This window comes from Salmo trutta, unplaced genomic scaffold (assembly GCF_901001165.1).
Source record: "Salmo trutta unplaced genomic scaffold, fSalTru1.1, whole genome shotgun sequence".
Taxonomy (NCBI): Eukaryota; Metazoa; Chordata; class Actinopteri; order Salmoniformes; family Salmonidae; genus Salmo; species Salmo trutta.
The window spans coordinates 1,376,111-1,388,314 of NW_021823154.1; the positions used below are offsets into that span (position 1 = coordinate 1,376,111).

The 12,204-nt window shown below is 42.0% G+C and overlaps 1 protein-coding gene across 1 annotated transcript; it reads right to left on the reverse strand.

Moving 5' to 3' along the window:
* Window positions 1-261: 261 nt before the first annotated feature.
* Window positions 262-11,188, reverse strand: LOC115189379 (NACHT, LRR and PYD domains-containing protein 12-like). The gene is made up of 13 exons (XM_029747949.1): window positions 11,065-11,188; window positions 10,634-10,800; window positions 8,718-10,530; window positions 8,461-8,634; window positions 8,008-8,181; window positions 6,891-7,064; window positions 6,638-6,811; window positions 6,011-6,184; window positions 5,078-5,124; window positions 4,386-4,941; window positions 3,411-3,460; window positions 560-819; window positions 262-402 (listed from the first exon to the last, which is right to left on the reverse strand). The coding sequence occupies exons 1-13, from the start codon at window positions 11,133-11,135 to the stop codon at window positions 262-264; spliced, it is 3,975 nt and encodes a 1,324-aa protein (XP_029603809.1). The 5' UTR covers window positions 11,136-11,188.
* Between the last annotated feature and the right edge of the window lie 1,016 nt (window positions 11,189-12,204).

Below are 12,204 nucleotides of genomic sequence, written 5' to 3' on the forward strand. Positions count from 1 at the left end.
ACTATAAATAGCATCTGGTACAAAAGTACAAAGTGATGATTGACATGTGCTCCTACCTCGTGATACAGTTTCTTTCCATACTGTCCTCTCATCATCACTGAATAACTCCATCTCAATGTCAATCCCTGTCATTTTCACAACTGCTTTGAAAAAGCTTGGTGTGGTGTCTCTATGTATGAGATGAATCCTCTGGAGGGAGGGAGAGAGAGAGATCAATGCATAGAAATGTGACTTAAATGTCAGATTCATGTTCTTAGTCTACTAAAACTGTACCGGTGGATTGATGGAGGTAGAACAGGGAATGTTCAGTCTGAAGGAACTATTCAGTTTGAAGGACTGCTCTGGTCTTGTGTTGGGAAACCTTTTAGACCCTTGAAACTTTGATTCCTGTTGTTCCACAGCCTGCGAAACGAGGCATGGAATACACAGCCAGTCAATGTATAGTCTAATTCAAACATTATTCAGAAAACTAGCAACACACTTATCTTCATTTAATGAGGGTCAACATAAACTGCACCACTGGTTAGTTAAGGTCATCTCTATAATAATGATACCTCACCTGTATTTGGCCGGGGTTACTGGGGAACAGGTATAGGCGTGGAATTAATGTTTCCTTCATCACTGTCAGATAGAGCATCAGCTCACAGTGGACATCGACGTTCCAAGAAAAGATATAGCTCAGTATAACAGAGATAGCTGAGAACTTGGGATGGAGAATCTTAGCATGGAATCTGGTGACCTCATGCACTTCCTCTACAGACACTCCATGTTCCTCTACATGAAGAATCTTCATCTCATTCCTCAGGGACGGGTTGGTCCCTGAAAAACACAATAAAAAGGAGGCAGAAAGACAAATATTGTATTATTCATCCAACTAAAACACAAAGAATATGCAGAACCAGATCACATTAAACTCAAACTCCCAGAATAGCTCATTCATTAATTCAGGAAGTGAAAGTCAGTTACATGGAAATGTCTTTCTGAATACTATTTCTATATGGTTTTACCTAAACAGACACAGTGTGGCAGATGAACTTCCTCCAGTTCACCTAACTCCATAGTGATGTCCAGCAATGGACCACCTTGTGTGTACTGCATGTCTTTCAGAACTTGGCTGTAGGGATCCCAGTTCCTGAAGTGATACTTCAGAATGACATCTCTCTCACACAGCCAGCGGAGCCCAGACACTGTGCACTCATAACTCCCTTTGGGTGTCCTGTGACTGAGGGCAACAACAAGATATGGTAGAGAGGGTCAATCGTCAAATGGAGAGGTTGGATTAGAAGACTATTCCCAAAGGTAATGGGGAAATACACTAGCAAGTGGAATGAAATGTTAAAAGTAGTTATTTTACCTGAACATTGTCACTCCCTGGACAGTGGAAGTCAAGGGTTCAATCTGAAGCCAGTGTGTGGAGTCCTGAACAAGGACAAGCATGTCAGTAATACATATGGGGCCTGTTTCCTGGACACAGATTGAGTCTAGTGCTGGACTAAAAAGCATTCTCAATGGAAGTTTCAATAGAAAGTTCTTTAAGGTCCAGGACTAGACTTAATCTGTGTCTGGGAAACTGGCCCATTAACCAAAGTAACTAATCTAATGTATGTATTCAATGTTACATAGAATGCTGGTGATATATTGATTACACTGTCTAATGAACAAAGGTGACAACAGCTAAAATCCTGCATGCCAACAAGCAGAACACAGGACTGTCTATATCCCAGTATGAATGGTTGGTCAGCACACACCTGGCTTTGAGACTGTGTTTATATTACTAAAGCAGAACACAGGACTGTTTATATCCCAGTATGAATGGTTGGTCAGTACACACCTGGCTTTGAGACTGTGTTTATATTACTAAAGCAGAACACAGGACTGTCTATATCCCAGTATGAATGGTTGGTCAGTACACACCTGGCTTTGAGACTGTGTTTATATTACTAAAGCAGAACACAGGACTGTCTATATCCCAGTATGAATGGTTGGTCAGTACACACCTGGCTTTGAGACTGTGTTTATATTACTAAAGCAGAACACAGGACTGTCTATATCCCAGTATGAATGGTTGGTCAGTACACACCTGGCTTTGAGACTGTGTTTATATTACTAAAGCAGAACACAGGACTGTCTATATCCCAGTATGAATGGTTGGTCAGTACACACCTGGCTTTGACACTGTGTTTATATTACTAAAGCAGGACACAGGACTGTCTATATCCCAGTATGAATGGTTGGTCAGTACACACCTGGCTTTGAGACTGTGTTTATATTAGTAAAGCAGAACACAGGACTGTCTATATCCCAGTATGAATGGTTGGTCAGCACACACCTGGCTTTGAGACTGTGTTTATATTACTAAAGCAGAACACAGGACTGTCTATATCCCAGTATGAATGGTTGGTCAGTACACACCTGGCTTTGAGACTGTGTTTATATTACTAAAGCAGAACACAGGACTGTCTATATCCCAGTATGAATGGTTGGTCGGTACACACCTGGCTTTGAGACTGTGTTTATATTACTAAAGCAGAACACAGGACTGTCTATATCCCAGTATGAATGGTTGGTCAGTACACACCTGGCTTTGAGACTGTGCCTGACTCCTGCAGGTATGTAAAAGTAAGAATTAACATTATGACTTACCTCAACATGGTCACAAGTCTTACAGCTCTGAGGAATCCCTGAAGTCAAAAGTATTATTAAAAATGGACAATCTCATGGAATATTGAATTAATAATTATTAAATAGACTTGTAATAAAATGAATATAAGTGATCAACAGTCTCAGAATGGACACTCATTAGCATACCATAATCTGACATTAGTGTTATATTAATGAATGTTTGATCATGATTGTGTTCCTTGACTGGGACTCAACTACAATGAACGCTTAAAACAATTTTGATTTAAAAACAATTATCAGTTAACACTCACATTTCTCAGGTCCAGGCTTGATACAACTCTCTCCACCATGGTCTCTGGTGTTCTCAGGTCCAGGCTTGATACAACTCTCTCCACCATGGTCTCTGGTGTTCTCAGGTCCAGGCTTGATACAACTCTCTCCACCATGGTCTCTGGTGTTCTCAGGTCCAGGCTTGATACAACTCTCTCCACCATGGTCTCTGGTGTTCTCAGGTCCATGCTTGATCCAACTCTCTCCACCATGGTCTCTGGTGTTCTCAGGTCCAGGCTTGATCCAACTCTCTCCACCATGGTCTCTGGTGTTCTCAGGTCCAGGCTTGATCCAACTCTCTCCACCATGGTCTCTGGTGTCCTCAGGTCCAGGCTTGATACAACTCTCTCCACCATGGTCTCTGGTGTCCTCAGGTCCAGGCTTGATACAAATCTCTCCATCATGGTCTCTGGTGTTCTCAGGTCCAGGCTTGATACAACTCTCTCCACCATGGTCTCTGGTGTTCTCAGGTCCAGGGTTGATACAACTCTCTCCACCATGGTCTCTACTGTTGGTAAAGCAGAAGGACAGACTGTGATTAAACTAAATACAACTTATAAAGGCTTTATATATCATACATACAGTCTTCATAAGATATACAACAAGTTTATATGGGGTGAGAGAACAACTCCCTATGTAGGGCGCATTGCCTAAATGTGACATAACCTACTATGTCAACTTTCATAGAGGCAATACTAATGAAGACATTGCATATCTTGAGGAAAGCCCTTAGAGATGTGAAGTCACCAGGTATCATGAGTTACATACCCCCAGGTAGTGGTTAGAGAGAGAATGACATTACAGAGAGGCTGTTCTATTTAACAGGTTCTGATGCCCTCTAGTGGTTAGAGAGAGAATGACATTACAGAGAGGCTGTTCTATTTAACAGGTTCTGATGCCCTCTAGTGGTTAGAGAGAGAATGACATTACAGAGAAGCTGTTCTATTTAACAGGTTCTGATGCCCTCTAGTGGTTAGAGAGAGAATGACATTACAGAGAAGCTGTTGTATTTAACAGGTTCTGATGCCCTCTAGTGGTTAGAGAGAGAATGACATTACAGAGAGGCTGTTCTATTTAACAGGTTCTGATGCCCTCTAGTGGTTAGAGAGAGAATGACATTACAGAGAGGCTGTTCTATTTAACAGGTTCTGATGCCCTCTAGTGGTTAGAGAGAGAATGACATTACAGAGAGGCTGTTCTTTTTAACAGGTTCTGATGCCCTCTAGTGGTTAGAGAGAGAATGACATTACAGAGAGGCTGTTGTATTTAACAGACTGAAATTAAATAGAGGACAGGAATCTACTAACACATTAAAACACACCACTACAACTAATCTAACTGTCTGTAGGTCCAACAGAACACATTAAAACACACCACTACTAATGTAATTATAGAAATGATGAAACAAATGATGAAACATTGCTATGACTCACCTCTGAATGTGTTGGTCATCTATCTGACACAGGGTCACTGAGGAGGAGGAGGAGGAAACCCCAAACAGAGGATAGAGGGGTTCAGTGAATCTGGTGTGTTCTGTGTAAAGGTGTGTCAGTGTACCAGAGGAGGACACACTATAGAAGGACAAAGTACCAGCTGGCCAGTCCAGATACACTCCAACTCTCTTAGAAACAGGACCAGAGATGGATCTGCTACGGACTCCAGCATGGTAAAATGCGTAGAGGCCATCAAAGCAGATTAAACACCAGGACTTCCTATTGGCTCCAATACCACTGTCATCCTCCCTTCCCTTCCTGTTCATTCCTTTGTACACCACACCAATGCCAGCCATGTCACCATCCTTCTCCACCTCCCAGTAATAACGACATCCAGATAAGCCTTCTCTGCAGAGAACTTGGGGACTACAGTCAAATCTGTCTGGATGGTCTTCATAATGCTGCTTCTCTTCCACCCATGTCACCTTCCTGTTCCCATCAGACAGTATCATGTTTGGGTTTGCTGTATTTGGGTCCAGGGTGAGATGACAGGCATCTGTAGACAAAAGGAGAGTTTAATCAAACCACATCTTCATATAAAATGTTGTTTTGTAGGTACAGAACAAGTATTGATTAGTTACTATGTTATTATAGTTTTGAATATGCAGTTCATTAGGATTAAAGATACTTACATTTCCTCATCCCTGATTTCAGCCAGCACTCTCCACCATGATCCACACTGTAGGACAAACAGGTTATTGACTGACAAAGACCTAATAAAGCAGTCAACATTTAAACCATATTGTTGTGTTCTGGTGCACTTTCCAAGTTCATTACTAGAGACATACAGGTATTCTATCCTACCTACTGCATACAGAACAGAGTACAATTCATTACTAGAGACATACAGGTATTCTATACTACCTACTGCATACAGAACGGAGTATAATTCATTACTAGAGACATACAGGTATTCTATCCTACCTACTGCATACAGAACAGAGTACAATTCATTACTAGAGACATACAGGTATTCTATCCTACCTACTGCATACAGAACAGAGTACAGTTCATTACTAGAGACATACAGGTATTCTATCCTCCCTACTGCATACAGAACAGAGTACAATTCATTATTAGAGACATACAGGTATTCTATCCTACCTACTGCATACAGAACAGAGTACAATTCATTATTAGAGACATACAGGTATTCTATCCTACCTACTGCATACAGAACGGAGTACAATTCATTACTAGAGACTGGAGACATACAGGTATTCTATCCTACCTACTGCATACAGAACAGAGTACAATTCATTACTAGAGACATACAGGTATTATATCCTACCTACTGCATACAGAACGGAGTACAATTCATTACTAGAGACATACAGGTATTCTATCCTACCTACTACATACAGAACGGAGTACAATTCCAACAGGATATCAGAGATGCAGAAGAAGAGTATTCATGTGGTGATGATGTACGCTGTGTTGAAGTGCTCAGCCTGCTGAGTAAACTTCCCCTTAATTCTACCATCATGTCCTCATGTTACTGACCCTACTACACTACATATGACACAACCACTGCTCACACTATTAGGACATCTATTCTGACTTACTTCAGCTTCATCAGTTTATATGTGGGATCCACCAGAGCAGCTGAAAGCAGTCCTCCTGCAGCGTCTCCTGGGTGATTGTAGCTCAGGTCCAGCTCTTTCAGGTGGGAGGGGTTTGACCTCAGAGCTGAAGACAGAGCAGCACAGCCCTCCTCTGTGACCAGACAGCCAGACAGCCTACAGAGAGACACACAACAGCTGTCTAGGTTGATGTACTGGTGTCAATCATCTTGTAGGACACCCATACATTTGTTCATGACAGAAACATTGTGAAGAAACGTCAGATTTTCAGAGTATTTGTTTTACTAAGCTCAGTACCGACCTGACTGAAACAGCTGTACTTACCCCAGTGTGTGTAGTTTACAGTCTGGATCCTCCAGTCCAGCAGACAGCAGTGTAACTCAGCTCAGTACCGACCTGACTGAAACAGCTGTACTTACCCCAGTGTGTGTAGTTTACAGTCTGGATCCTCCAGTCCAGCAGACAGCAGTGTAACTCAGCTCAGTACAGACCTGACTGAAACAGCTGTACTTACCCCAGTGTGTGTAGTTTACAGTCTGGATCCTCCAGTCCAGCAGACAGCAGTGTAACTCAGCTCAGTACAGACCTGACTGAAACAGCTGTACTTACCCCAATGTGTGTAGTTTACAGTCTGGATCCTCCAGTCCAGCAGACAGCAGTGTAACTCCTGAGTCCTGCAGGTCATTGTCTCTCAGCTCCAGTTGTTTCAGTTGTGAGTTGGGTGAACTCAGGACTGAGGCCAGATGTGAACAGCAACCCTCTGTCAGACCACACTGACCTAGACTAGAGGGCAGAAGATCACATGATTAACACATGTTTAAAACATCCACATAATAACTCATACTGAAGATATTTAACTCACACTAGTGTCTGTATGTTGCAGAGTGGACTGGTTAGTCCAACACAGAGCAGCTCCACTCCTCTGTCTCCCAGGTCATTGTTGCTGAGGTCCAGTTCTCTCAGGGGGGAGTTTGGTGTCTGCAGAGCTGAGGCCAGAGTCTCACAGGATTCATATGTGAGTTTACAGTGATCCAGTCTGGAGAGAGGAGATATGTCAATACACGGTTAAATATGCAAAACATTAAGAATAATGAGATGCATTAAGACAATAACAGAAGGACACATTATTAACCAATGTTAACTTTTTACAACCATTTTCATATTTTCATATATTTGTAGTATATGTTTTTACAAGATGAGTGAGGAGAAGAGAATCATCCAGCTCATTGGGAATCTCTCTACACCCCCATATACCATGTCATTGGGTCTCTCTACACCCCCCATATACCATGTCATTGGGAATCTCTCTACACCCCCCATATACCATGTCATTGGGTCTCTCTCTACACCCCCCATATACCATGTCATTGGGTCTCTCTCTACACCCCCCATATACCATGTCATTGGGAATCTCTCTACACCCCCCATATACCATGTCATTGGGTCTCTCTCTACACCCCCCATATGCCATGTCATGAATTATGCAGACAAACGGATTAAAAGTTTGTTTACATTGTAATACTTCTGACAGACAACTTCTAACTCCGCCCATAACTTATGGAATTATATCATTCCCAGAAAGCATGAATTATTGACTCATTGTTAGTTTCACACTTAAGACATGACTCTGTCGTTGTGCTGTAGAATTTGTTAATTTTGTCTCGTGTAATAAACTCTATACATTAGTTTATACTGGATTAATCATATATTTTTTCTAACTTTAATTTTGTTAGTTATGTTCCAACATTCCCTCCATCTTGTGACCAATATCAGTTATTTTTAAGTCTTGGTTCCTATAGTTTATATTTTTTACTAAAAACACACTAACTCACTCAATATATTTAACCTTAGTTTGATATATTTATCACATTTGATGAATGTTTCTGCATATTTACCAAGATTTTTAAATAATAATAACATAATAACTACAAATATATAAACACTATAAAGACAGTGGATACTGAAGATATTTAACTCACACTAGTGTCTGTATGTTGCAGAGTGGACTGGTTAGTCCAACACAGAGCAGCTTCACTCCTCTGTCTCCCAGGTCATTGTAGCTGAGGTCCAGTTCTCTCAGGGGGGAGTTTGGTGTCTGCAGAGCTGAGGCCAGAGTCTCACAGGATATATATGTGAGGTTACATTCAGCTAGTCTGGAGAGAGGAGATATGTTGATACACTGTTAAATATGCAAAGCTTTAAGAATAATGAGATGCATTAAGACAATAACAGAAGGACATGACTAGACTATGTTAAAAACATACTAACTCACTCAAGATATTTAACCTTAGTTTCATATATTTATCCCATTTCATGTATGTTTCTGCATATTTACCAAGATGTTCAAATAATGTTAAAAACATAATAACACAGCATTACTATAAATATATAAACACTATAAAGACAGTGGATACTGAAGATATTTAACTCACACTAGTGTCTGTATGTTGCAGAGTGGACTGGTTAGTCCAACACAGAGCAGCTCCACTCCTCTGTCTCTCAGGTCATTGTTGCTGAGGTCCAGTTCTCTCAGGGGGGAGTTTGGTGTCTGCAGAGCTGAGGCCAGAGTCTCATATGATTTATATGTGAGTTTACAGTGATCCAGTCTGGAGAGAGGAGATAATCTGTTAGATATACAAATCCTTCATTATAATGATGATATATACATCAACACAATAACAGAGCTTACAGTGCTCTCTTGCAGGTTTTCACTACCGGCAGCAACCTCTGATAACCTTCCTCTGATGTGTTGTATGTCTTCAGGTCAAACTCCTCCAGCACCTCCTCTGACATCAGTAACAGGTAGGCCAGGGCTGAACATTGGTCAGGTTCTAGCTCTGTTTCTGAAAGAGTTCCTGATTGCAGGGAGGTCTGCATGTCTTCAACTAGAGAGTTGGCACCAAGTTCATTCAGACAGTGGAACAAGTTGATGATCCTTTCTGGTGAGGATTCCTCCTCGATCCTGTCTGAAAGGTACCTGACTGTTCTCTTAACTGTTTTCTTATTGCTCTGTGTTGTACTTCCTGTCTGTGTCAGAAGGCCTCGTAACAGATTCTGATTGGACTCCAGTGAGAGACCCAGAAGGAAGCGGAGGAACAGGTCCAGGTGTCCATTCTCACTCTTCAAGGCCTGGTCCACTGCTCTCCTGTGTAACTCAGACAACTGGATTGACATCTCCTCCTCCTCATAACCACTAGTGACTGCTTTGGGGGAGAAAACATTTTCCTTCTTGTCCAGACATGATTCTAAAGCATGCAATGCTGCTAGAAACTCCTGAATGCTCAGATGCACAAAGCTGTAGACCTTCTCTTGGTACAGCCCAGATTCTTCTTTAAAGATCTCTGTACACAATGCTGAGTACACTGACGCCTCTGTGACGTCAAGGCCACAATCTCTCAGGTCCTCCTCATAGAAGATCAGGTTGCCCTTCTGCAGCTGTTGGAAAGCCAGCTTTGCCAGTTTCAGGATCATCTCTTTGTCTGACTGAGACAGTTCCTTTGGGTTTGTCTCTGTGGATGTGTTGTACTTCCTGTTCTTCACAATGATTTGGATGAGCATGAAGTGTGAGTACATCTGGGTCAGAGTTTTGGGGACTTCATCCTTCTCTGCCTCTTTCAGTATCATCTCAAGGACAGTGGCTGATATCCAACAGAAGACTGGCATGTGGCACATGATGTGGAGGCTCCTTGATGTCTTCATGTGTTTGATGATATCATTGGCCAGAATCTGATCTGGGATTTTCTTCCTGAAATACTCCTCCTTCTGTGGATCATTGAACCCTCGTACCTCTGTCACCTGGTCAACACACTCAGGAGGGATCTGATTGGCTGCTACAGGCCGTGAGGTTATCCAGACGAGAGCAGAGGGAAGCAGATTCCCCTCGATGAGGTTTGTCAGCAGCACATCCACTGAGGTTGGCTTCGTGACATCACTGCATCTCTTGTTGTTTTTGAAGTCTAGAGGAAGTCGACACTCATCCAGACCATCAAAAATGAAAACAGTTTTGGTTTCACCATCTTCAATGCTGTCAATCTCTTTCAGCTCTGGGAAGTAGTGGGATAGAAGTTGCATCAGACTGTATTGGTCCTTTTTCAGGTTCAGATCACGGAAAGGAAGAGGAAACATGAAATGAACGTCCTGATTCGCTTTTCCCTCTGCCCAGTCAAGGATGACCTTCTGCACAGAGACTGTTTTTCCAATGCCAGCGATTCCTTTTGTCAGCACAGTTCTGATAGGTTTGTCTTGTCCAGGTAAAGGCTTGAAGATGTCGTTGCACTTGATTGGTGTCTCTCGTGTGGTTCGTTTCTTGGATGCCATCTCTATCTGTCTAACCTCATGTTCATTATTGAGCCCTCCACTTCCACCCTCTGTGATGTAGAGCTCTGTGTAGATGTCCTTTAACAGACTTTGGTTTCCATGGTGTCCAATTCCTTCAGATATGTGTTTATACTTATGTTTCAGTTTAGCCTTAATGTCTTGTTGGACTGTCAGCAGAGTTTGACCTGTAGGAAAACAATGAGAGTTGGGACTCATACGTTTGTGTGTGTGTGTTTTATAAGGGCCTTTGTACCGTTCTTTGTAATATTGTATGAAACACAGTCTTACTTCTTCTGTCCAGAAGGTTGTGTGTGATCTTTAATACATCCTCACTGTCCAAACTCTCCACTTCCTTATTGTCATCTGGTAATGGTTCCTGGCTGAAAGCAGGTGGCTGATCACTCGTCATTGATAGCAGGCTGGTTGTAGGGGACTCTGCTCTGGGCTTCTGGACACTGAACAAAACAGGGAGGCAGATCACCTCATCAATATCTCATCAATACCTCATCAATACCTCATCTACTTCATGTTAACAACTGTATAGTGGAACTTCTAGAAGTCCTGATGTTTCTTTATAAAACTACAGTCTGCAATTGGTAAATAGATTTTTTGCCTTTTAAATGTATGATATAGGCCTACATTTTATGTAATTTGGGAACACTTTTCTCTTTAGTTTTATATCTTTAAGAGAACTGTATATTTTACATGTAATCTCTTACCTCTTAGAACTGGTGTCTTGAGTCATTTTAGAGGCAGTGGTCCCCTCCTCTCTCTCCTCAGAGAGACTCATTTTAGAGGCAGTTGTCTCCTCCTCTCTCTCCCCGGAGACTCATTTTAGAGGCAGTGGTCTCCTCTCTCTCCCCAGAGAGACTCGTTTTAGAGGCAGTAGTCTCCTCTCTCCCCAGAGAGACTCATTTTAGATGTAAGTCACAGCTCATTCAGCTACAATAAGAAATAACAGAACAGTCAATATTTCTGAACATTGTTGAAAAACCATTAACAACACATTTACTGTCTGTGGTCAAAGAGTTAAATCAGACTTCATATTGTATTCAAACATAGACAGTCCAATATGTTATTCATTTGATTTGACTTGGATCCTCATTAGCTGACTCCATAACAACAGCTAGTCTACCTGGTTGGATCCCCTGACTCCATAACAACAACTAGTGTAACGCCCTGGCCATAGAGAGGGGTTTTTGGTCTTTATTTTGGTTAGGCGAGGGTGTTACATTGGGTGGGCGTTCTATGTTCATTTTCTATGTTGTCTGTTTCATTGATTTTGGCCGTGTGGCTTCCAATCAGGCACAGCTGTTGTTGGTTGTTGCTGATTGGGAGTCACACATCAGGGCCTGTTTTTCCGTTGGGGTTTTGTGGGTAATTGTTTCTGTTAGATTATTTCCTAACAGGACTGTTTTGCTGTCGTGTTTTTGTTCAGTTTTGTATAGTGTTCTTACGTTAATTAAAATCATGATGAACACTAACTCCGCTGCGCCTTGGTCTACTCTCTCTCCCGACAGCCGTTACAACTAGTCTACCTGGTTGGATCCCCTGACTCCATAACAACAGCTAGTCTACCTGGTTGGATCCTCTGTCTCCATAACAACAGCTAGTCTACCTGGTTGGATCCCCTCACTCCATAACAACAGCTAGTCTACCTGGTTGGATCCCCTGACTCCATAACAACAGCTAGTCTACCTGGTTGGATCCCCTGACTCCATAACAACAGCTAGTCTACCTGGTTGGATCCCCTGACTCCATAACAACAGCCCATTTCTGGGGGAAATCTATTCCAGCAAAGTACTTCATTAATTGTTAACCAGAATGATTTGATATTGATATAAACATGCCTGCATTGG

Bases quoted from the DNA above. Each gene is read 5' to 3' on its own strand.
- LOC115189379 (XM_029747949.1), bottom strand. From the start codon at position 11,135: ATGAGTCTCTCTGAGGAGAGAGAGGAGGGGACCACTGCCTCTAAAATG. The intron at 7,065-8,007 runs GTGAGTTAAATA...TCCTCTCTCCAG, and splicing joins TGCAACATACAGACACTAGT to ACTGGATCACTGTAAACTCA. The intron at 5,125-6,010 runs GTAAGTCAGAAT...TTTGTCCTACAG, and splicing joins TATAAACTGATGAAGCTGAA to TGTGGATCATGGTGGAGAGT.